The sequence below is a fragment of the Canis lupus genome, chromosome 9, assembly GCF_011100685.1.
Source record: "Canis lupus familiaris isolate Mischka breed German Shepherd chromosome 9, alternate assembly UU_Cfam_GSD_1.0, whole genome shotgun sequence".
NCBI lineage: Eukaryota > Metazoa > Chordata > Mammalia > Carnivora > Canidae > Canis > Canis lupus.
In genome coordinates this window covers 16,183,648-16,210,282 of record NC_049230.1, presented here as the reverse complement: position 1 = coordinate 16,210,282, position 26,635 = coordinate 16,183,648, and the positions used below count along the sequence as shown (strand labels likewise).

Below are 26,635 nucleotides of genomic sequence, written 5' to 3'. Positions count from 1 at the left end.
AAACCCAGTCCCCCAGGCCCCAGTGTGGGGCCTAATGTGGGACTCAAATTCATGACCCTAAGATTGAGACCTGAGCTGAGACCAAGAATTAGATGCTTAACTGACTGAGCCACCCAGGTGCCCCAAGACACCAGTCTTAAAGTAGCTTTGATAAGTTTAATTCAATTCAGTGTCTATATTTTTTAATTGTTGTGCTTAACTCTGAGCTCTAGGAGCTATCATGTGCCTTAGGAAATAATGTGCTTTAGAGGTATAAGTAGCAGTAACCTAGCTAAGAGTATTTTACTTGGGTTATACCGAAAATTTTTAAAAATTTATTTATTTATTTATTTATTTATTTATTTATTTATTTATTTATTTATATTTTTATTTATTATAGTCACAGAGAGAGAGAGAGAGAGAGGCAGACACAGGCAGGGGGAGAGGCAGGCTCCATGCACCGGGAGCCCGATGTGGGACTCGATCCCGGGTCTCCAGGATCGTGCCCCGGGCCAAAGGCGCTAAACCGCTGCACCACCCAGGGATCCCCCCGAATTTTTTTTTAAAGACTTTATTTATTCATTCATAAGAGACACACACACAGAGAGAGACAGAGAAAGAGAGAGAGAAAGAGAGGAAGAGACACAGGCAGAGGGAGAAGCAGCCTCCATGTAGGGAGCCCAATATGGGATTTGATCCTGGGACCTCAGGAGCCGAAGGTAGACGCTCAACCGCTGAGCCACCCAGGTGTCCCGGGTTATACCAGATGTACCTACCACTTTGATGATAGGTTAGTAGTGTAATTTTTGGAATTGGAGGGTAAGCAAATGAAGATTGCCATGGCTTAGTGGAAAATCCCTGAATTATTTTTTCCTAAACCAGATAGGTAGAAACTGGGAAGGGGAGTGTATAAACTTAAAATTACTGTGTTAAATTCTAGCTTTTGAAGGGTCAGAGAGAGCATTAGGGTTGTCTGCCTGGCTTTCTCTCTCTTTCTCACCCCCCCTTTCTCTTTCTCTCTCTCTTTTTTTTCTCTCTTTCTTTCTCTTTCTTTCTTTCTGTTTGTTTGTTTCTTTTTTTCTGCCTGGCTTTTTACATGTGATTAATTTGAGGCTCAGAGAGCAGTTGACTTGCTTAAGGTTATGTCACAATCAGTATGCCAATATATTGTGTTCCTCAATAGAAATTTGTTATAGTTTCCTGTAGGAGATGGCATTAGGTTTGTTTCTTACAGATTGATGATCTCTTCAAAACAGTAAAAGCCAGGAGCTTAAACTTACTGATCATCAAACTTTCTTCAGGGTTACATATTTTTTGGATATTTGAAATCTGGATTATAGTGATCTTTATATTTAAGTGATGTTTATATTTTTGTTCTTAAGACTATTTCTTCTGTCTTAACTGTGAAACTTCCATAGAACTTCTCTTTTCTATCTGTAAATATTGAATTTGTAGTTTTTAATCTGTGAAGGTGTTTCATAGCATAAAGGAGAAAGACTGAGGCTAAACTGCAAACTTTATAATGAAATACACAGTCCACATGACTATTGCTTCTACATATGTTGAAATCATGCTCCATTCCTTTACATTTTGCCTTTTTTAATGATTAATTTTTAGTTATATAAGGAATGCATGCATACTTTTGTAATAATGAGAACAGTAATTGCTCTGAGAAGTTTGAGATATATCTATATTTTTAAATACTGTACTTATCCACTTGCATGCATATTTATGCATAGAAAACACCTTACTGATTTTTTTTTTTTTTATAAATTTTTTTTTAAATTTTTATTTATTTATGATAGTCACAGAGAGAGAGAGAGAGAGGCAGAGACACAGGCAGAGGGAGAAGCAGGCTCCATGCACCGGGAGCCTGACGTGGGATTCGATCCCGGGTCTCCAGGATCGCGCCCTGGGCCAAAGGCAGGCGCTAAACCACTGCGCCACCCAGGGATCCCACCTTACTGATTTTTATGTGTATTTTTTACAGAAATTAAATTATACTCTTGTTTTGCAACTTATTATTTATTTATTTTTAAAAAATACTTATTTATTCATGAGAGACACAGAGAGGCAGAAACACAGGCAGAGGGATAAGCAGGCTCCGTGCAAGGAGCCTGACATGGGACTCGATCCTGGGTCTCCAGAATCATACCCTGGGCTGAAGGCGGCGCTAAACCGCTGAGCCACCTGGGCTGCCCAACAACTTGTTTATTTTTTACTCAACAGGTGATTTTGAGATCTACCATTTAGATGTGGCTACATGTTCTTTAAACAGTCCTCCTATAAACACATCTGTTAGGACAGTATTTTATCTCTTATGTAAAGTAATATGAGGGGTGCCTGGCTGGCTCAGCCAGTGGAGCATGGAACTCTTGATCTCAGGGTTATAAGTTCAAGCCCCACGTCGGACGTGGAGGGAGCCTGCTTAAAAGATGAGGGGCACTCGGGTGGCTCAGTTGGTTCAGAATCTGATTCTTGGTTTCTGCTCAGGTCGTGATCTCACAGTTGTTAGATTGATGGGGAGTCTGCTCGAAGAATCTGTCTGCCCCTGCCCCTATCCCTGTCTGCTCATGCCTTCTTTCTCTGAAATAAATAAATAAATAAATAAATAAAAAATAGAATAAAATAAAATATGAAGTGAGATAAAGGATAAAAAATTAGAGGGAGAAAACCTAATCCTTTCCATGGATGATCAGGATTAGGTTTGATAGTCTTCTCTGTCCACCACGGTTGCAGTGCCTCCTATGGTTGAAAGTAGCTTTCTGTATGGAGCAAAATTGTGCTGGATTTTTTTTTTTCTTTTAAAAGCTTTATTGAAACGTGATTCACACACCACACACACACTTCGTCATTTATACAATTCAGTGGCTGGGTGTATTTACAAAGTTGTGCAACCATGATCATGATCAATTTTAGAACATTTTATCACCTCAAAGAGAAACGTTTATGCCTCAGATGTCACCCTCAAAACCCCCATCCCCCTCAGCTGTAGTCAACCACCAGTCCACTTTTTTGTCTCTATAGATTTGCATATTCTGAACATTTCATGTAAATGGAATCATACAATATGTGGCCCTTTGTTTTTTTTTATTTTTTTTTTATTTTATATGTGGCCCTTTGTAAGTGGCTTCTTTGATTTAGCATCTTGTTTTCAGGGTTCATTCATGTTATAGCATGTATCAGCACTTTATTTCTTTCCATTGCCAAAGAATACTTCACTGTATGGGTATGCCATATTTTTATTCATTCTTCAGTTTGATGGACGTTTGGTTTTTTCCCCCATTTTTTGGCTATTATGAATAATGGTGCTGTGAATATTCATGTGTGTATTTCTGGGTGCACATATGTTTTCATTTCTCTTGGCTGTATTCCTGGGCATAGAATTGCTGGATCTTCTGGTTAAGAGATACCCTGTTAAGGGCTGGAGCTAATGTAAGACTCCAGGATCTCGTTTTTAGTCATTAGTTTAACCAAATTAGAAGCTGCCAGACTTTTCTAGTGTGGCTGCACCATTTTATATCCCTACCAGCAGTACATGATGGATAAACTTTCTTCATATCCATGCTGACACGTTATTATCTCTTTTTCTTTCTTTTTGTCATATGCATCAGATCCTGAATGAATTAATGTAGACTTTTATGAGGAGGTTTCCAGGAGAGAGGATAGTTAAAGGATTTCTTGTTTTTCTTCTTATTGTTGGGCTTGCTTGTTGTCTGGAAATGGGCTTTATTAAATTACATCGTTAGGATTTGGCATGACTAAAATATTACAAAAATCATTACTATTAATTAAGGATTTTCTTGACAGTGTACTGTAATATTTTTGTTTTCTTACTAAAACACAATTATCATTCATTGAAAATCACTGTTTCTTTTTTTTTTTTTTTTTTGGTTGAAGGGTGTTGTTTTGACCTGGTATATTCATTTTAAGTTTCAGTTAATCTGATTTTTTGTTTGTTTGGGAGGAGGTTGGGATTTTAAAAAAAATATATTTAATTTTTAAAAATATTTTATTCATTTATTCATGAGAGACACAGACAGGCAGAGGCACAGGCAGAGAGAGAAGCAGGCTTCCTGCAGGGAGCCTGATGTGGGACTCCATCCTGGAACTCCAGGATTGCCCCCTGGGCGGAAGGCAGGCGCTAAACCGCTGAGTCACCCAGGCGTCCCTGGGCTTTTTTATTTTTTTATTTTTTTATTTTTGAGGTTGGGCTTTTTAATTTTTTAATCCACAATATAGTTAACATACAGTGTGATATTAAATTCAGGTGTACAAAATAGTGATTCAGTAGTTCTATATATTACTCCATGCTCATCCTAAGTGTACTCTTAAGGCTTTTTTTTAAGAGGTGTAATTGACATACAACACTATATTAGTTTCAGATACATAATAGAATTACCCTACCCTACTCTGGTCAAAATCAAATGGAAGTAAAAAAAATGAAGTAAAAAATAAACTTAATTGTATCTCTGCCACCCAAAGTATGTTTGCTACTGTTATTATTAGAGTTAAACCAATTGATTGAATTGAATATTTTTCCTGGCTTTCTAGATTAGATAGCTTCACCTGGAATCGAGATTGATTATCACAGTAAATAAGAGCTACCTCAGTTACATTGGCTTACAGTTATAAAAATTGTATTGAAATACATTAAAATGGTGCTGCCATTTTTAAAATACGTCAAATTGATTTTGTTCTTTAAAAATAATTTTTCTTGAGAACGTTGCTGAAGATGGTTCTGTAAGTTAAGAGTATAGTGGTCCCTGCTAAATTGGGAACATTCCGGAAGTAGTGGGATTCTGCCAGTTGCTGAGTATGTTTATTCTGAGTATGCATTCTGCAGCTGGGGAAATAACCACATCAGTGTTCATGTCCCACTGTTAGGTGGACCTGGGCTAAAATTCGACTGATCCCCTGACATCCCTAAGCCCCTCTTTTGACTGGTGGATCACAGTGATGTTTTGGGTCTTCTGGAATTAGTGTCTGTTCAGAGCCAGTGTCTAGTAATCCTCAAAGAATCTTTGATTATTTCATTTTACCCCATGCAGAATCACCTTGGTAGACAGTGGTAGTCCTTTTGGGGAAAGCTTGTGGAGAGAAAAATTAACAGTGTAAATTTTTCGTGGCATAGTAGGATCCTTCCTCAAGAAGACTGCTTCATTCACTGATTCTGGATCTATAAAGTGACTCAAATCTTGGGATTGACTAAGGGGCCCTGGCTCTGTGCTTGTTTCTTTTTTTAAAATTTTTATTTATTTATTTATTTATTTGTTTATTTATTTATTTATTTATTTATTTATTTATTTATTTTATTTATTTATTTATTTATTTAAGAGAGGAGTGCACAAGCAGGTGGAGGGCAGAGGGAGAGGGAGAAGTAGGCTCCCCGCTGAGCAGGGAGCCTGATGCAGGGTTAGGTCCCAGGACCTTGGGATCATGACCTGAGTCGAAGGCAGATGTTTAACTGACTGAGCCAACCAGGCACCCCCCACCCCCTGTGTTTTTAATGATTGAAATTAAGCTTTTGTTCCCTTTACCTAGACTCTTCTGCTTATACAGATCAGGTAAGAATTTAATAGATTTCCCTTGGGGCACCTGGGTAGCTCAGTTGATTAAGCTCTCCACTCTTGATTTCAACTTAGGTTATGATCTCAGAGTTGTGAGCCTGAGCCCTGTGTCAGGCAGGCTCTGCGTGGACATGGAGCCTACTTAAGATTCTCTCTCCTTTTCCCGCTGCCCCTCCCCCCTGCTTGCACATACATACTCTCTCAAATAAATTCATTCATTCATTCATTCATTCATTCATTCATTCATTCATTCTTAAAAGAATTTATTAGACTTCCAATCTATTTCACTTATAGTAAACACTGATCAACTAGCCAGTGCCCAGCATCTCTGGGAATCAGACTGTTCTAAATGCTGACTTAACTCTGCTAGGGTATGAAAGGGTGGTGCTACCAATGTTTAAAAAAAAGTATGAAAAAAAAACAAACGTATGGAGACCCTTAGTTTTTATTTTAGCTTTTTATTTTTTTCCAAGTTTTTATTTAAATTCAAGTTAGTTAATGTATAGTGTAGTATTGGTTTCAGGAGTAGAATTTAGCAATTCATCACTTAAATGTAACACCTAGTGCTTATTGCGGCAAGTGCTCTCCTTAATGCCCATCATCCACGTAGCCCATCCCTCCACCCACCCACCATCCTCCAGTAATCCTCAGCTTGTTCTCTGTGGTTATGAGTCTCATATGGTTTGCCTCCCTCTCTATTTTTATCTTATTTTATTTTCTTTCCCTTTCCCTGTGTTCATCTGTTATGTTTCTTAAATTCCACACGAGTGAAATCATACGGTATTTGTCTTTCTTTGACTGATTTCATTTAGCATAATATACTCTAGTTCCACCCACATTGTTGCAAATGGCAATATTTCATTCTTTTTGCTGGCTGAATAGTATTCCTCTGTATGTATACGTGTCTGTGTATGTGCGCACAGATCACATTTTAATCCATTCATCAGTTGATGGACACTTGGGCTCTTTTCATAGTTTGGCTGTTGTTGATAATGCTGCTATAAACATTGGGGTGCAGGGGCACCTGGGTGGCTCAGCTATCGAGCATCTGCCTTTGGCTCAGGGTGTTCATTCCAGGTCCTGGGATTGAGCCCCACGTCGGGCTCCATGCAGGGAGTCAGTCTGCTTCTCCCTCTGCCTGTATCTGCTTCTCTGTGTCTCTCATGAATGAATAAATTTGAAAAAATCTTTTAAAAATTGGGGTGCGTGTACTCAAATCTGTATTTCTGTATCCTTTGGGTAAATACCTAGTAGTGCAACTGCTAGATTGTAGGGTAGTTCTATTTCTAACTTTTTGAGGAACCTCTATACTGTTTTCCAGAGAGGCTATACCAGTTTGCATTCCTACCAACAGTGCAAGAGGGTTCCCCTTGGGAGGCCCTTAGTTTTAATTTCCATTAGGTATAACCTTTAATGGAGTATCTTAACTACTTCAGGTAGTTTGACCCTGTCGTCAGCTATGTTCCTCTGTACTTAATCAAGTTTAACTTTTGTCTGTTGTTCTCAATTCTTAAATTCCTTTTAAGATGCCAATTTAGTCTACTAGAGCGAAAAGATTAACCTTTGGCCCCTACTTCTACAAGTTTTTCTTAGTTTATATGGGCTTTATTCATGTGCTAAAGTCTGGCTGTCAACTTTTGTATTTTAACCTTAATTTTCATAGGTTTATAACTTATACACAAAGTTTTCTTTCTTTTCTTTCTTTTTTTTTTTTTTTAAGATTTTATTTATTTATTCATGAGAGACACAAAGAGAGAGGCAGAGGGAGAAGCAGGCTCCATGCAAGGAGCCATATGTGGGACTCGATCCCGGGACCCTGGGATCACACCCTGGGCTGAAGGCAGGCCCTAAACTGCTGAGTCACCCAGGGATCCCTACACAAAGTTTTCTTTGGCTTGTGACTAAAGTACTCTTTTAAAGCTCCCTCCCCCACCCAAAGTACATTTTTAAGTATATTAGAAAAATTTTTATTTGGTTTTAGAAATCATACTTTTTAAAACAAGAAAATTGGCTTTTCAGTTTTTTAAACCGTCCATTGACTTGTCTGTTTTTTACTTATGAAGAAATGATTAAACGAAGACAGGGTAGGGATCCCTGGGTGGCTCAGCAATTTAGTGCCTGCCTTCAGCCTGGGGCGTGATTGATCCTGGAGCCCCAGGATCGAGTTCCGCATTAGGCTCCCTGCATGGAGCCTGCTTCTCCCTCTGCCTGTGTCTCTGCCTCTCCCTCTCTTTCTGTGTCTCTCATGAATAAATAAATAAAATCTTAAAACAAAACAAAAAAAAAACAACAAGACAGGGTAAATAGTTTAAATGTTGGCATGGAAAATGGGGCTTTTGCTAAGGAGTCTTATTATCATACATTGTTAAAAAATTTTTTCTAGCTTCTATTTGAACCTGAGATGACTCTTTGAAGGGACAGTTTCCCCTCCCCAGTGACTTGGATATTAGTAAGTGTTCTAAATAGCTATTGTATATCAAATAACAAGTGACAGACTATTTTACTTAAAAATATATGAAAAATATGATATAATTGTTAAACTTGGGTGGATGAAGATGTTCTTAATATACAAGAGTGTGAATTTACCATTACAGTTTAAGGTTTCAGAAAAAAAAAAGAACAAAATAATAAAAATAGAAGAAGAAATAAATATACTGCAAAACAGACGACTAAGAATCCAGAGTTGGAAAATTGGGAAACACGGGATGCCTGGGTGGCTCAGCGGTTGAGCATCTGCCTTCGGCTCAAGATGTGATCCCAGAGTTCCAGGATGGAGTCCCACATCGGGCTCCTGCATAGAGCCTGCTTCTCCTTCCTCTGCCTCTGTCTCTGCCTCTCTCTGTGTGTCTTTCATGAATAAATAAATAAAATCTTAAAAAAAAAAAAAAAGGAAAATTGGGAAACAGCAGGAAAAATTGAGGGATAAATTGGGATCACAAAAGATACTGAGGACTTACAAAGTGAAAAAACTGGAAATGGATGCATTATATCCTATTAATATGAAAGTCTCAGTGGAATAGATGATTTCACTGGAAGTAGGAATTCATGTTGACAGTATGTAAAGATCAAGATAGATTCCTATAATCAAGTAAAAATCAAGATTATAAAATTATCTTTTCCTCTCCTATTCCTTGAAGTAGAGCAAAAATCCAGTCCCTAGTTACATGGTTTCTCCTAATCTTTTAAAGAATAGGGAGTTTTCATATTAAATAATAACATAGAAATAATAAATTCCAATAGCAAAATCTGACAAATATGAGGAATTAAAAATATAGCCTACTTTCATTTATGAATATATAGATGTTTATTTATTTATTTTTTTCTTCTAAAGATTTTATTTATTCATTCATGAGAATACACACAAAGAGAGAGGCAGAGACACAGGCAGAGGGAGAAGCAGGCTCCATGCTGGGAGCCCGACATGGGACTCAATCCTGGGACTCCAGGATCGCGCCCTGGGCCCAAGGCAGGCGCTAAACCACTGAGCCACCCAGGGATCCCCTGTTACCTTAAAATTTGATTAATATAGGGATCCCTGGGTGGCTCAGCGGTTTAACGCCTGCCTTGGGCCCAGAGTGTGATCCTGGGTCCTGGGATCGAGTCCCACATCAGGCTCTGTGCATAGAGCCTGCTTTTCCCTCTGCCTGTGTCTCTCCCTCTCTCTCTGTGTCTATCATGACTAAATAAATAAGATCTTTTAAAAAATTGATTAATATATCTAGTGTCAGTATAGCTCAAAGGCTAGTAGCACATATTTTGAAGCCACACTGCTTAGGTCTGTATCCTGGCTCTGCTTACCAGCTGTGTGACCTTGGGGAGTTTAGTTTACTAAGTTTTCTTACGATTTCTTCATCTATAAATGAGAGTAATTACAGCAGCTGTCTTAAGCTGTGCATAATGTGCTAGGGCTGCCATAACAGACTGGGTGGTTTAAAGAACAGAAACTTATTTTTTCACTGTTCAGAGGCTGTTAAGTCCAAGATCAAGGTGTTAGCCGGGTTGGAGTTTTTTCTGAGGCTTTCCCTCCTTGGCTTACAGATGGCCACCTTCTCACTGTGTCCTCATATGATGTTTCCTCAGTATGTGTGCATGTCTGGTGTCTGTGTCCTCATTTCCTTTTCATAAGGACATCAGTCATACTGGATTAGGGCCCACTTTAACAATCCCATTTTAACTTAATTTCTTCTATTTATTATTTTTTTTAAGATTTTATTTCTTTATTCATGACAGACACAGGCAGAGGGAGAAGCAGGTTCCATGCAGGGAGCCTGATGTGGGACTCAATCCCGGAACTCCAGGATCAATCACCCTGAGCTAAAGGCAGGCACTTAACCGCTGAGCCACCCAGGAGTCCCTGATTTCTTCTTTTAAAGGCCCTATCTCCAAATACATTCTGATGTCTTGGGGGTTAGGTCTTCAACATAAATTTGAGGAGGACACAGTTGAGCCCATAGCAGGTTGTTACCAGGATTAAATATTATAGAATGCCTTGCCTCTGTAGCAATTCTTACCTAAGTATCGTTTATCATTATTGATTAACTATAGCAAGTAAATGATACATAAAAACTTAAAAAAACTTTTTATTTCAAAATAATTACAGATTTAAAGGCAATTGCAAAAGATTTGCATGGAGGTTTCATGTAGTTTCCCTCCCTAATGCATAGTTTTGCATAGTTATAGTACTAAAACTAGGAAATCAACACTGATAAAATCCACACAACTCATTCAGATGTCACATTATACATGCACCATTTGTGTGTGTGAATGTACACATCTGTTTACTTTTATTATTTGTGTAGCTTCTTTTTTTATGAGTTATTTATTTTAGAGAGTGGGGGGCGGGGCAGAGGGAACAAATCTTCAAGTAGACCCCCCTTAAGTGTGGACCCTGATGCAGGGCTTGTTCTCACTCATGCAGTACTCCATCTCACGACCCTGAGATCACAACCTGAGCTGAAATCAAGAGTTGCCTGCTTAACCAACTGAGCCACCCATGTGCCCATGTATAGCTTCTTATAATCACAATCAAGATGCAGAACTGCTCCAATACCACAAGCCTCTCTTGCTACTCCTTTTTAGCTATCCCTACCTCCTCTTCTTTGAAATCCTAACCCTTGACAACCACTAATCTGTTTACATCCTTGTAAATTTATTATTTTGAGAAGTACATATATATGTTTTATATATATATGTGTGTGTATATATATATGTATGTATATATAATATACAAATGGAATCATTTAGTATATATTCTTTGGAGATTGGCTTTTTTTACTTGGCATTATTTCCTTGAAGTCCATCCAAGTTGTTGCATGTGTAAATAGTTCATTCCTTTTGATTGCTGAGTAGTAGTCCATGGTGTGGATATACCACAGTTTGTTTAACCATTTACCCAATAAAGGGCTGGTTTCTTTCCAGTTTTTGGCTGTTATGGGTGTTGATTTTGTAAGTTCTTCATAGAGTTTGGATACTGACCCTTTTTCTGATACATAATTTGCAAATATCTTCTCCCCTTCTGCCCATTTCTTAGCTGATTGTTTTTTGGGTGTTGAGTTTGATAAAGTTCATAGTAGATTTTGAGGTTTTGGCTATTTAAAAAATTTTTATTCATGAGAGAAACACAGAGGCAGAGACATAGGCAGAGGGAGAAGTAGGCTCCTCATGGGGAGCCCTATATGGAATTTGATCCCCAAACTCCAAGATCACGCCCTGAGCCAAAGGCAGATGCTGAACCACTGAGCTACCCAGACATCCCGAGGTTTTGGCTATTATGAATAAAATCATTATGAACATTTGTATACAGGTTTGTATGTGAACATTATTTCTCTGGAACAAATGTCCAGTAGTATACAGTTCTTGGGATATGATATGTGTTAAGTACAATTTTAGTTTTTAAAGAAACTGCCAAACAATTTTCTAAATTGGCTCTACCTTTTTATATTCTCACCAGCAATGTATGAGTGATTCAGTTTTTCTATATACTTGGCCAGCATTTAAATTTGTCACTGTATTTTATTTTAGTATTCTGATAGGTGTATAAGGACATTTTGTTGCAGTTTGAATTTGTACTTCCCTAATGGCTAATGATGTTGAACATCTTTGTCATGCTTATTAGCCCATCTTTGTATCTTTGTCAGTGAAATGGCTGTTCATGTCTTTTGCCAGTTTTCTATTGGATTAAAAATTACTGTTTTAAGTGTTTTATATAGTCTAATTTTAAGCCCTTTGCCAGATATATGTGGTTAGGAAATATTTTAGTGTGTGATTTGTCTCTTTGTCCTACAAGGTCTTTTGCTGAGTAAAAGTTTTAAATGTTGAGGAGGTTCCATTTATTAATTTTTCCTTTTATAGATCAAGCTTTTGGTGTTAAGTCTAAGACCTCTTCTCCTAGTCCTGTGTTGTGAAGATTTTCTCCCCCGTTTTTCCCCCTAAACGTTTTATGGTTTTGTTTTACATTTAAGTCCTTTTTTTTTTTTTTTAAGATTGTATTTATTTATTTGAGAGAGAGAGAGCACGAGCCAGGGGAGAGGGAGAGGGAGAAGCCTACTCCCTGCTGATAGGGAACCAGAAGCATGGCTGGATCCCAGGACCCTGAGATTATAACCTGAGCTGAAGGCAGACAATTAACGGACTGAGCCACTCAGGAGCCTCTACATTTAAGTTCTTGATCTCATTTTTTTTTTTTTAAGATTTTATTTATTTATTCATGAGAGACAGAGACAGAGGCAGAGGGAGAAGCAGGCTCCATGCAGGAAGCGTAATTCAGGACTCGATCCTGGACCCCGGGAGCCATAGGCAGACACTCAGCCACTGAGCCACCCAGGTGTCCCTTGATCTCGGTTGAGTTAGTTCTTTAAATAAGTTATGAGGTTTAAGTTGAGGTTCATTTTTTTTGTGTGTGTATGTCTAATTGCTCCAGCACCAATTTGTTGAAAAGTCTATCAAATTGTTTTTGTGCTTTTGTCAAAAACTAGTTGGGCATATTTGTGTTGGTCTGTTTTTATCAGTTGTGAGAATTAAATATGCTAATATAGAATGCTCGGCCCATGCAAGTGCTACATAAGTGTTGGCTATTACTATTATTATTATTACAATGGCAAATAAGTAATAGCTTTTTAAAAAGCATTTGGATGAACTCAGTAGCCATCTCAACTTTCTAATTTAAAAAACAATATAGTTTTTAAAATATATTTATTTGAGAGAAAGAGAGAACATGCGTGCATGTGTTCATGAGCTGGGGGAGGGGCAAAGAGAGAGAAATCTCATGCAGGCCCCTGTGCTCAATCCCATGACCTCGAGATCATAAGGTGAGCTGAAACCAAGAGTCACTTAACCAACTGAGCCACGCAGGTACCCCAGTACAATTTTTATTTTTATTATTATTGTTTAAGTTTTTAAAATATTTTATTTATTTATTCATGAGAGACACACACACAGAGAAGCAGAGACAGAGGCAGAGGGAGAAGCAGGTTCCATGCAGGGAGCCTGATGTGGGACTTGATCCTGAGACTAGGAGCACACCCTGAGCTGAAGGCAGACCCTCAACCACTGAACCACCCAGGTGTCCCCCCAGTACAGTTTTTTTTTTTTTTAGAGATTTATTTATTTATTTATTCATGATAGAGAGAGAGGGGGGCGCAGAGACACAGGCAGAGGGAGAAGGAGGCTCCATGCTGGGAGCCCAACGCGGGACTCGAGGGACTCGATTCCGGGACTCCAGGATCGTGCCCTGGGCCAAAGGCAGGTGCCAAACCGCTGAGCCACCCAGGGATTCCACCCCCCCCCAGTACAGTTTTTAAAAACAGTTTTAGTTGTGGTAAAATACATATAAAATTTACTGTTTTACATTCTAATAAGTGCACAAAAGTTCAGTTTTGCCACATCCTTGCCAGCACTCATGACTTTCCTTTTTTTTGGATAATAGCCATCCTAATAGGTACAAGATGGTGTGGTATTTCAGTGTAGGTTTGTTTTTGTTTTTTTAAGATTTGTTTATTCATGAGAGACACAGACAGAGAGAGAGAGAGGCAGAGACATAGGCAGAGGGAGAAGTAGGCTCCATGCAGGGAGCCTCATGTGGGACTCGATCCCAGATCCCGGCATCATGCCCTGAGCAGAAGGCAGATGCTCAACCTCTGAGCCACTCAGGCGTCCCTCATTGTAGTTTTGATTTGTTTTCCCTAATGATTAGTGATGTTGAGTCTCTTTGTGTGCTTATTGGCCTTTTTGTGTATCTTTGGGCAAATGTTTGTTCAGGTCCTTTGCCCTTCTTAAAAAATTTCTAAGTAAACTCTATCCCCAACGTGGGGCTGAACTCACAATCCTGAGATTAAGAGTTGCAAGCTCTACCAACTGAGGCTGTTTTTTTTTTTAAGATTTATTTATTTATTTATTTATTTGAGAGAGAGAGAGAGAGAGAGAGTGAGAGAGGCAGAGACACAGGAGGAGGGAGAAGCAGGCTCCATGCCGGGAGCCCGACGTGGGACTTGATCCTGGGACTCCAGGATCCCGCCCTGGGCCAAAGGCAGGCGCCAAACCGCTGAGCCACCCAGGGATCCCCCCTATCCAGTTTTTAATTAGGTTGTTTGTTGTGTTCTTTTTGATTTGTAGGAAGGAATTCTTTGTATATTCTGGATATTAACCCCTTATCATAGGGTATATGATTTGCAAATATTTTCTTCCATTTGCAAATATGATTACTCTGTTGATCATGTTCTTTGATGCACAGAGGTTTTTAATTTTGATGTAGTCCAGCATATCTATTTTTTTCTTGTTGTTGATGCCTGTACTTCTGGGGTTTTCGATTTTGAATTCATTTCTGTATGTGGAGTAAGGTAAGAGTCCAACTTCATTTTCTTGAATGTGGATATCCAGTTTTCCCAATACCCACTTGCTGAGAAGACTGTCCTTTCATCATTGGATGGTCTTGAAAATTATCTTATATCGAGTCATTATGCAGTACACCTTAAACTTATGCATAGTTGTGTATCAATTATATCTCCGTAAAACTGAAAAATAATCAAAAGAAAACATTGGAAAAAAACATATGAAAGGGTTTATTTCTGGGCTTTCAATTTTATTCCATTTTTCTCTATGTCTGTCTTTATGCCAGTGTCATCTTACTTTGATTATTATAGCTTTGTAGTAAATTTTGAAATTAGGAAGTGGAAGGCCTCCAAATTTGTTCTTTTACAAGATTGTTTCTCTGTTTGAGGTCTTAATACAACTTTTAATGGTGAAGCACTAGAGGAGTTACCTTGAAAAAGAACAAAACCGTATTCTTTATGCTTATTATTTCAGTCAGTAAAATGTGAAACATATGAGATATATATTGTGGAAAGGAAGATATAAACTTATTTACAAATGCTGTGGTTTTATATCTAAACAACTAAATCAAAAGGAACAAACTAATAGATGATTAGAAAGAATAATCAGTAAAGTGGGATCTCATTTCGGTTCTGATTTGTATTTCCCCCTTACCTAATGATGTTGAACTTATTTTCATGTGCTTATTGACCATTTGTATATAGTTTTTGGAGAAATGTCTGTTCAGATCTTTTGCCATTTTTAAATTGTTTTTGCTCAGAAGTCAGCTGTTAATGTTACTGTGATTTCCTTGTAAGTGATGTGTTATATTTCTGCTTTCAAGATTTTCTCCTGTCTTTGCCTTTGAGCATTTTTCCTATGATGTATCTCTTTGTGAATCTCTTTGTGTTTATCCTGCTAAGAATTCATTAAGCTTCCTGGATGAGTATGTTATTGCTTTTCAATAAATTTGAGAAGTTTTCAGCCATTATTTCTTTGAGTATTTTTTTTTCTGCTCCTTTCTTGCTCTCCCAGTTATTTGCATGGTGATGTACTTCAACACTTTCCCACATTTCTCTGAAGCTGTTTGTGTTTGTTCTTTCTTCTGTTTTCTCTTCTGTTCTCAGCTTGCATAATTTCTATTGATCTATCTTCAGATTTGCTAATTATTTCTTTTGACACTTCATTTCTGCCCTTGAGCCTCTTGTGCATTTTTTTTTTTAAAGACTTATTTATTTGTTTGAGAGAGCAAGTGAGCGCACTCATGCCCACCTACAAGTGGGAAGGGCAGGGGGAAAGGGAGAAAGAATCCCAAGTAGACTCAGTACTGAGCGAAGAGTCCTATTTGGGGCTTGATGTCAGGATCCTGAGATCACAACCTGAGCCAAAAACCAAGAGTCGGATGCCCAGATGACTGAGTGCATTTTTTATTTCAGTTACTACAGTTTTCAACTCCAGAATTCCCTTTTTAAAAATATATATACTTTCTGTGTTTCTATTGGTACTCTCTATTTGATACAACATTGTCATTCATACCTTTCTTTACTACTTTAATTATGGTTTCCTTTGTCTCTGTGAACATTTATAATGTCTATTTTGAACTTTTTTTCTGTTAAATTTAACATCTCACTCTCATAGTGCCTATGGTCACTCTCATAGGCAGTTTCTATTGCCTGCTTGCTTTGTTTCCTCCCTGTTATATGGGTCATACTTTTCTATTTCTTTGTATGCCTCATGATTTTTTTGTTGGAAACCAGTTGTTTTAGTTGATATGCCAACTCTGGGTACTGATTTTTCATCCCGGTATTGGGACTTGTTATTGCTATTTGCTTGTTTTTTTGTTTAGTGACGGAATTATTTTCTCTTTCTTGCTATTCTTCCAGTGTCAAGCCTCTGGGGGTAGCTTTAGGGAGTCACAGCTTTAAGTCGGTTTGGGATGACTGGTACTTTTAGGGCTTTCTTTCCCTGACCAATGCAGCTGTTAAACTCCACTAATTGTCCAGATTGCTCTATTGTTTTCAACAATACCCTGAGACTTAAATTCCTCCACAAACTAATCAGATCAAATTGGGGCTCCCTGGAACGGAGAGTTTCTGAGGTCAGTGTCTGCTATTTGTTCTTAACCCAGAAGTACTTCTCCCCTGTGTCTTACTCTTGGGTTCTCTTCTGCAAACTAGCTGGCTTACAGTCTAAGTTGTGTGTGTTTATTACCTCCACAGATCTTCCAGTTGCCTTTTACCACGACTTCCACCATTCTTGAGAATACCCTTCAGTGTTAAGCTTGTCTGTGGTATTTTGGGAATGAAGTCAAGTCTTTTGGGAAGAGATTTGTTAGCATGTGTTCTTGCCTTTCTCCTGAGGCAAAATATCTGAGTCAGGGTTCTGGAGCTGGAGACAGGGACAATGGCAATCTTTTCTGAGTGACATCCTGGTTCTGGGAGCTGAGAGGTGGCTGGGCAATGGGAGTAGGGTGGGAGTGAGGTGCATGCAGCAACTTGCTTCTCTTGGTGTGGAACTCCCACCATTTCATGAGCTGGGCAGAAGGGCTTTTGGGGCCTCACTGTTTTCAGTGTGCCATGCCTGAGGTGTAGCCTCTGTTCCACAAGTGGGGGTTGTAAATGGGGAGCCCCTGCTTTTGATGTACTTGCCTAGGATTTAGTATCAGCAGCATGGGCTGGCGATAGTCCTGTTCCTTGCAGGAAAAAAGCTCTTGGACTTAGCTGGGGGAAGAGGTTGACCACAGCAGGAACTGGAACCTTGCTGAGATGGGAGAGGGTAGGAGTGAGAGTGATCCTGGTTCCAAAACCACAGACTTTGACCTTTCAGTCTGAATTTTCATAGATTTTTATTGAATAGTTTTCTTTATTTACTGTTTGCACTCAGAGACCATTTCTAGAGGTTTTGAATGGTTGTTTTTTAAAATAATTTTCACCAATTTCACTGGAGGGGGCCAGCAGAGCTCCTCGTACTGTGAGGCTAGGAATCAGTCCCTTGTAACTTTGTTTTGTTGAGCTAGTGGTCATACCTCCTTAAAGCTTGACTCAGAAAAGGATTTCCTTCCTTATGGTCCCTGACCACTCCTCCTGACATACTCCTTAACATATCAACTTTCAGATGATGCTTCTATGATATGGAAGGCCAAGAGAATTTATTTCCCCTGCTTATTTTCCTTAAAAAATGAATTCACTACATGTGGAGGTACTCTAGAAGGGAAAATTTGCACATGACTACAAGTTGGTCAAGGAAAAGAAAATAATAGTAGCTAGAGAAATTTTTTTTTTAAAGATTTATTCTTTTATTCTAAAGTAATCTTTACACCCAACAAGGGGCTCTAGCTTACAACCCTAAGATCAAGAGTCACGTGTTCTACTGACTGAGCCTAGAGAATTTTAACATGAGGGCACCTTAGTATACTTGATTTTTTTCAAGTTGGCTTGTAGGTGTTATAGTTAATTCTTGATTTCTTTGACCTGACTTACACATCAAAATCAGCAGGCTTCGTCCTCAGTTTTGCTGTCATTTTAAATTAGTTTCTTTTGATTCCTTTTTTATTTTATTTTTTTTCCTTTCCAGGGGCCACTCAACAGTGAGTCTTCCAACCAGAGCTTGTGCAGCGTGGGGTCCTTGAGTGATAAAGAAGTAGAGGTAAGAGGCCGTATTCATTGTGAGACTTTACATGTTTCCATACTTTCAGTCTGGGTTGAAAGATAGCACTGCATAACTACAGGACACTGATTGACTTGTCTGTGCCTTATATCTCCTTATAAGTTTGATATTTTGTACATACTCTCAAATTTTCATAATGTGAAAAATTTAACAAAATGCTAATTGTAATGTATATGGTGTTTAACAGACTCCTGAGAAAAAACAGAATGACCAGCGAAACCGGAAAAGAAAAGCTGAACCATATGAAACTAGCCAAGGTAGTAATAATTTCACACCAATAAAAATACTAAATTCTTATGTACTTAGAATTTTCCAACTCACGCTAAATAATTAGTTCAGATACAGGGATTCCTAACAAAGGAGATTTTTTGTACCTTAAGGGAATAGCAGGCTGTTTATTATAGACTTGCCATTTGATATACACCTGACAAAAGTGTCAGTTCTCTGGGGACTTTTTGTTTTCCCTGTTGTAAGTTAACGATCTTCTCACAGGTTTTTCTTCAGATTAAACATGTATTATACAGAAAAGAAGTTACATTGGCGTTTTAACCATGTCTTGCATTAGCTCAGTGATTTGTTAATAAAAGATAACCAAAAATTGTTTTATTTACATGGCTGTCCTTTCTACCTCCTCTTCTTCTGTGGCAATTATCTAGTTGAACATTGGCACCCAGTGGAATCATTCTGTAAATATGAGGATTATGATGCTAAATATCCATATGTAACGAAGGAGGGAATAAATGGTTTGTTTCGTCCACCTACCCCTCTGAGGAATGGAAGTCTTAGTCTTTTTAACATTTTTCTTTTCTTTTTTTATCTACAAATCATTTTTTACTTTTGAGGGGAAAATTTTCCCAAAGTGACATGGCCACACAGTTTTTTGTGGTGTAGAATAAACTCTTTAGTTCTGATGAGTTTGTTTTGAATTCTTTGTTCTCCTAATTGAGGGCATGGACTATAAATTAATTTTATTTTGATTCACAGTTATGGCATAGATTTTGTTAGTATGTTATAAAAGAAAGATTAGCAAATCTTAAAGGAGAGCAAGCTCAGAAAAAAATCTTTTCACTGCTTTATTAAGTCTTTTTATTAGATGAGAAAACTCTCTTCTTATGAAACAGGTAATTTGGCTTTTATTTGTTAAAAGTAAAGCCAACATTTGAATTGATAACGTATGCAGTTATTGAATTCATAGTACATTTAGTGAATGATGGTTTACACATGTTATTGGAAAAACTATACTTACTTTGGTTTCATTTTCAGGGAAAGGCACTCCTAGGGGACATAAAATTAGTGATTACTTTGAGGTAAGTTAAATTTTTGGAAAAAAAAAATCTATAGTGATTTTTTAAAGAACTAAATCCTTGCGTTCATTTAAAGCTTTAGAAAGCAATATTTTGCCTTTACTGTGCTCTCCTCCCCTTCTTCCCCATCTTCATCAATCTGATGGTGCCCCTTCTCTCTCCATTAAGAGGAAACTGCTGCTGACTTCCTAAATTTAAATTTGTTTATGATGTGTCTTGTCTGTGATGATATAAAAATTCACAAATGAGGTGATTTTTCTCTTGGCCAGACTAGGTTTTGGGTCTTACAAAGATTGAAATGGAGTGACTTGGACTCTTCTTTTGTCCTCTTCCCTTTAGTTCAGTGGGACATGTAGCGAGCTTGTTGACCCATCGTTAGTGGTTCCTAAAGAAGACACTAACATCCACTATATCACTGTATTCTGCTTTCGGGTATTTTGAGACAAGAAGGGAAAACATTCTTCTCTGATGTCCTTTCAAAACCATGTGTACCTTCAGCTTTCTAGCCATGTTTTCTTTATATCTTGGTACATTTCTGCTGGAGCTCCTTCTTAAAATCTGATTGAAAAAAGCAGAATTTGACTTACATGGCATTTTTTCTTTAGCATAAGATGTATTGACTTATTAAAGGGGCCATATAATTAAGACCTGTTTGTGTGTTAATCTTTTACTCTCCTTATTTGAAGCATAGTACTGTTTTGAATTATTCATATCCATTTTTCCCTGTTGGCCAGTTTGCTGGGGGAAGCGGGCCAGGAACCAGCCCTGGCAGAAGTGTTCCACCAGTTGCACGATCCTCACCGCAACATTCCTTATCCAATCCCTTACCGGTAAGCATTCACCTGGAGAAATTTGACACCTGTTGTAGGAGACAAGAAGCCCAGGAACACTCAAGCAGTTTCTCTTCCATTAATTACCCAAGGGGAATGAGACATTAAGGAGAAACATTCATAGTATTACCTGTGAATCGCTTTAGATTCAAGTCTGTATCCGTAAATTTATGTTTTACAAGAGCTAACCCTATTTTGCAGTATAAGTTGCCTCTATGCTTACAGCTCGGTGTCCTGTCAAGGAAATAATTGCCAGTTCAAATATTAGGTTTTTATCCTTGCCAAGCTTATATGTTCCTGTAACTGAATTCTGTTTTTTTTAAAAAAAATTGGTCAGCTCCTGGCATTTGATTTATTTTCAAGGCTTTCTCAGTGATGTGGTAGAGAAGCTAATGTTACACAAATTTGAGATAAGTTTGTTTCCTTTCTTCCTTTTTTTTTTTTTTTCCTTTTAAGATTTAAAAAAATAATCTCTACACTCAGTGTGGGGCTTGAACTCAGAACCCTGAGAGATCAAGAGTTGTAGGCTCTACTGACTGAGCCTGGCAGGCAGCCCTGTTCCCTTCCTTTAAGTGAGAATTGAAGGTCTTAAAAAAACATTTTAGCCAAGTTAGTGGTTCTCAACTGGGGGGTAATTTTACTTCTTAGGGGACAGGGAGCAATGTTGGAGTAATTTTTTATCACAACTAGAGGATGGGAGGAGGGAGCTGTGGGCATCTAGTAGGCAGAGGCCAGAGAAGCTGGTAAACATCCTACACAACAGGCCCCACAATAAAGAGTTACCTGCTCCAGGTGTCACTGGTGCCAAGATGGCAACTCCCTGAGCTAGCTAACTAATACGGGGTTTTGTGTTAATTTACTTGAGTGCCTTTGGAAAATTTGTTGATACAAGATCTTTGTACTCAAGAGTGTGTTCTGGCCGCTGATGTCTCAGGTATTGTTTTGGGATCTTGGAGAAAAGGGGTCTTCCTGAGATCAGTTTCTGTGCTAGGTCTCTTTTTAGGAATTTCGTTTAACTGTGCTGCTTCAGCAGAGTTGGGTAATAGTGCTCTTTTTCCTAAGTGATTTAGTTGGCTGCGTTAGAATATTCAGAATGCACTTCTTTCCCTTTTCCGCGTCATAAAGTCATGCGTTCATTAGAGTGACTACAATTATTAAAGCACTGAGGAAAATATATTCAACTTGAAATTTGGCTATCATTTCGTCATCCTTGTCAATCTTTAAAAATGTTAGAAATATTTGATGTGTAGAACTGGTTAGATTTGAGGTTTTTAAGGTAATTGTCTTAAGAGGCTTATGTACCTATTTTTTTTAACTATTTATTTATTAAAACGAAACAATTTTTTAAAAGTGATCTCTACACCCAATGTGGAGCTCAGACTTACAGCCCTGAAGATCAAAAGTCACATGTTCTACTGACTGAGCCAGCCAGGCACCCCTATTTTTCTTAGCTTTTCAACCAATTAAAGTGTTTAAAGTATTCCAACACAAGAAAGAAATATTACTAGCCCCCCTCCCAACCCTTTTATGCTCCCTGCCAGTTATTAGCCCCCTCCCTGCCACTGGGGATGGGCACTATCCTGACTTCTAACAGCATAGATGTTGTTTTTTGTTTTTCTGTTTTTGTACTTTGTATGAAAAGAATCATACGATATATAATCTTATGTCTGGCTTCTTTTATTCAACAGTTCTTCTATGAGATACATCCATATTGTTGTATGTTGTTGTAGATCTTCACTGTCATTGTTGTGTGGTATAAGTTTAATATTTTTATTTAATAACATATATTTTAACTTTTAACCATATGGTTAATCTGTTGTCCATCTTCTTCCACTAGAATGTTAATCCCATGAGAGCAGGGACTTTGCTTTGTTGTTTATTGCTGTTTCCATCTCTCAGTACTTCTTACATAAAGGTATAATTTTTTTTACTCTTTCCTCAACTTGACATGAAGAGGTAGTATCTTGTTCAGTTTTCAATCTCTAACACCCCAAGTAGTACTTGGCACACACAGTAGATGCTCAAAACTGTGGAAAGGAAAAATCGATAGATAAAAGAATTACTTTAGCTTTTCTCCCCCTAAGTGACTCTTGTATTTTTTATTGAAAACAAAAAAGAACCTAAAACATGAGCCTTTTAATGCAGAAGTTTGGTAAACTACACCCCACACCTGGCAAGCTGAGAATGAGTTTTAGATTTTTAAAGAATTGTAAAGACAAAGAATATATCACAGACATGATATGTGGCCTTTTAAGAAGCCTGAAATTTTTGTCTGGCCCTTCACAAAAAAAATCTTTCTGGGAAATCATTATAAAGTTAGCTCCATGTAATCATTACTTAGGTCAAAAAGTAAAATATTTCCAGCACCCTGGAAACCTGCATGGTCTTCTCTGATTACAACTCTCTCCCTCTACCCTGGAATCAACCGCTGTCCTAATTTTTGTGATTATAATTTGCTATTCCTTACCAGTTGACTATGTATGCATCCCTAAACAAAATAGTTTCATTTTGTTATTAAATCAATTTTGTTAATCGTGGCATTTAATCACAGTGGTTAAATTTTCTGCATTCTGATTTTGGGCTTTTTGTTCTAGCAGTTACTAAGAGATGTATTCATATCTCTCATGGTTGTGAGAGTTCTTATATTTTTGTTTTGTGTATTAAGTGACTCTTCATCTTTTTGATACATTGTGTTCTAAATGCATTATTTCAGATATTCCATATATCCAAATCATTGTATGATATAGATATTTCCATTTTTATCCTATTGGCTTTTCATTATTATGTTTTCAATATACCTGAAAAATATCTAACTGAATTTTTTATTCAGTCTAAAGTAGTTTTTTAACTTTAGCATTTATTTTATTTGCATTTAATTTAATTATCATTATATTGGGTTTAAATGTACCATCTTTTGATGTGTTTTATATTTATCCTGCATGTTCTCTGTTCCTTTTTCTTTCATTTCTTTTATTTGGGTTGGGTTTTTTTGTGGGGGGTAATAATTTCATATTCTCATCCTCTACTAGTAGCTAGGTCCTAGTCTGTGTTTCTCTTAGAAATTACCACATGTATCTTCAGTTTACTTAAGTTTGATGTTAATAGTATCTTTAGCCTCCTCTCAGAGAAAGGATGACATCAGAACATTAACTCCATTTACTTGCTTCTAACTTGGTGGTGGTGGTGTATGTTTTTGTATTTTGCTTTTTTTTTCCAGCCTCATAAAACATTATTATTTCATACTGTCAGTGTTCATTTACCTCTTTATACTTCTTTCCTTTTTGGATTTTATATCTTCCACTTAGGGTCATTTTCCCTCTGCTTAAAGTGCTCCTTTAGTATTCTTTTATATGTATCTGCTGCAGAGTTAACTCTTTAGGTTTTTGTTTGCTTAAATAATTTTATTTTGCTTTTATTCTTTCTTGTTTGTTTATTTTTTAAGATTTTATTTATTTATTCTTAAGAGATAACACTGAGAGGTACAGAGACATAGGCCGAGGGAGAAGCAGGTTCCCTATGGGAAGCTCAATATGGGACTAGATCCCAGGACTTGGGGATCATGCCCTTGAGCCGAAGGCAGATGCTCAGTGACTAAGCCACCCAGGTGTCCCGTTTGTTTTTATTTTTATTTTTTTAAAGATTTTATTCATTTATTCATGAGAGACAGAGAGAGGCAGAGACACAGGCAGAGGGAGAAGCAGGCTCCACACAGGGAGTCCGATGTGGGACTGACTCAATCCTGGGACCCTGGGATCATGCCCTGAGCCGAAGACAGATGCTCAACCACTGAGCCACCAGGTGTTCCCAGTTTGTTTTTATTCTTGAAATATATTTTTGCTGTGTATATTAGTATGGCATTTTTTTTCTCTTAATAATTGAATATATCATTACCATCTTCTGGCTCCCATTATTACTATTGAGAAAATAGCTTTCATTTACTTCTTATTTCTATGAAAGTATTGGGTTTTTTTCCCCCTGGCTGCTTCACAAATCTTTATATGTGGTGTTCTGTAGTTTCACTATGATGTGTCCTTTTATTTTTCTTGCTTGTAATTTGTTGGATTTCTTTGTTGGGTATCATACCAGTTCTGGATAATTATTAGGCATTGTCTCTTCAGATATTATCTCTGCCCTGTTCTCTTTTTCTTCTTCCTATGAAATTCCAATTAATTTTATGTAGGACCATGTCACTTTGTTTACTTCTTTTTTCTGTTTTATTTTTGTCTCCATAATGCTCCATTCTGGATAGTTTCTTGCCTTTCAGTTCCCAGATTCTCTGTTTTGTTTTATCTAATTGCAGTTAACCCCGGTGAATTCTTATTTTTGTTATTTTATGTTCCCTGCTGATATTTTCAAGCTTGCCTTCTATTATCATTTTTTTAAAATCTAGTAGACCTTGTTTTATAATCTGTATTTGGTAATTCTGACATTTGAAGTTTTTATGAATCTACTTGTTTCTTATTTTTCTTAGCTGTTGCTCTGGGCTTTATTTCTTTTATGCTTCATTTTATTGACTGTGTGCCGCTCATTGTTCCTAAAAAATTATTTGTGAAATTTCTTTAGGATCTAAGACAAAGATGTGTTCCTCCAGGGAAAAATTTTGTTTGCTTCTTCCAAGTACCTAGAAATTTTACTCATCCAGTACTACTTTCAATTACTGAATTCTTGGCTTTCATTTTGTTTGTTTGATTTATTTTGTTTGTTTCATTCACCCATTCAATATTGATCTGGATTGTGTTAACATTTCTCAGGGGAGCCCTTGCCTCCTTCATTGCCAAGGCAACTTCTTTGTAGTTCCCTGAAGGTGGAGGAAAGTTTTCTTTGGTTTACACTTTTCCCTGACTGAGTGTAACACTTTGGAAGCCCTGGAAACTTGAAGTGTGAAGGGTATCCTTTTGAACCCCCTGCCATCAGTGTACCTGTGATTATCTGCTTGGCATATTATACCCTGGAAATGGAGATTCAAGATCTGCAGGTACCCTTAGGGCAAATGTGACTTTGGTGCTTCATTTATGTGTCTTGTATTCCTAATTTCCCTTAGAATTTGCCCTGGCAGATCCCTACTATTTTATCAACTCTTCAGTGCTTTTAATATCTTTTTTTCCTATTTTGCCCTGTTTTTATGATTATTTCCTAAGAAAAGGTTTAGACATTCTAGCCTGCTGTATTTCCAGAAATACTCTAAAATCTTTCAGCCCTTGGCAAATATTTATTGATTATGTAACAGAATGATTAATTTTAGTATTGCAGCTTCAGAGATACAAGTAGTGCAAATATTGCCGTGATTGGGTATCCCAGTGCTTTGTAGCCTGTATTGAAATAGTTGCATTTGGTTGGGATAGGAATGTTGGTTTCAAGGAATGGGATTCTACTTACAGATTAAAATAAATTCTTTTGTTGGGATCATTTCAGTTTCTTTTCTTTTTTTTAATTTTTAAAAAAAATTTTTTAAATTTATGATAGTCACAGAGAGAGAGAGAGAGAGGCAGAGACACAGGCAGAGGGAGAAGCAGGCTCCATGCACCGGGGAGCCCAATGTGGGATTCGATCCCGGGTCTCCAGGATCGCGCCCTGGGCCAAAGGCAGGCGCCAAACAGCTGCGCCACCCAGGAATCCCAGTTAGTTTATTTTCTTTTTTTTTTCTTTTTTCTTTTTTTTAGTTAGTTTATTTTCTAAAATGAGTGTTACGTAGTTTTTCCTAATGAAGTGATACATGCTGACTATGAAAGCCCAAGTCGAAGTGGTAAAATAGAAAGTCTCCTCCAGAAGAACTATTATTGAAGAATTTAGTGGGCATAAACATATAGTGTATGTTCATTTGATAGATTTCCTCATTTCTGTTGTTTATTTATTTAATCAATATCCTATGAACATTTTTGTGTCCTATAAATAGTGCTGTAATGAACGTACTTGTTATATATCTGTACTTTAGGCATTTCTTTTCCTTCGGATAAATTTCCAAACTGTAATTCCCTAGTCAAAGAATATGCTTACTTTTAGATGTCATCACCTAATTGCTAGCAGATTATCAGCAGTTTGTGGGTTCCAGTTTCTGCATAGCCTCCTAATACTGAAGTTTCATTGTCGTCTTTGTCAGTGAGAAGAATACTTTGTTTTACCTTAGATTTCTTCTTCAGTGATATTAAACATCTTTTCACAAGTTTAATGGCCTCTTTTAATGCTTATTTAGGCTCTTTGCCATTTATTTATTGGAGTATTTGTTTTTTTTCTTCCTGATGAATAAGAATACATTATTTTTTTAAGATTGTTAACTTATTATCATTTATATGGTAAACATTTTTACCTGTTTGTACTTTTATCTTTTAACTTTATGTTGACTTGCCATTCAGGGGTAAAAAAATTTGGAATCAAATTTATTGGTGCTTTTCCTTTATGTCTTACTGGTTTTGTGTTATTCTAAGATGTTCCTATATGGTTTGTATTTTGAACGTCTTGTTTAAAAAGTCCTTCACCACAGAAG

General features: G+C 37.4%; 1 protein-coding gene across 3 annotated transcripts in view; it reads left to right on the top strand.

Moving 5' to 3' along the window:
* The window catches only part of TLK2 (tousled like kinase 2), a 118,591-nt gene that overhangs the window by 29,042 nt on the left and 62,914 nt on the right, over window positions 1-26,635 (top strand). For 2 of the 3 annotated variants that reach the window (XM_038546953.1, XM_038546951.1), the window contains exons 3-6: window positions 17,928-17,999; window positions 18,208-18,277; window positions 19,284-19,327; window positions 20,059-20,154. In XM_038546953.1, coding sequence (XP_038402881.1) covers window positions 17,928-17,999; window positions 18,208-18,277; window positions 19,284-19,327; window positions 20,059-20,154 — 282 coding nt within the window. The remainder of the gene's footprint in view (window positions 1-17,927; window positions 18,000-18,207; window positions 18,278-19,283; window positions 19,328-20,058; window positions 20,155-26,635) is intronic. The other variant, XM_038546950.1, reaches the window with a different exon arrangement.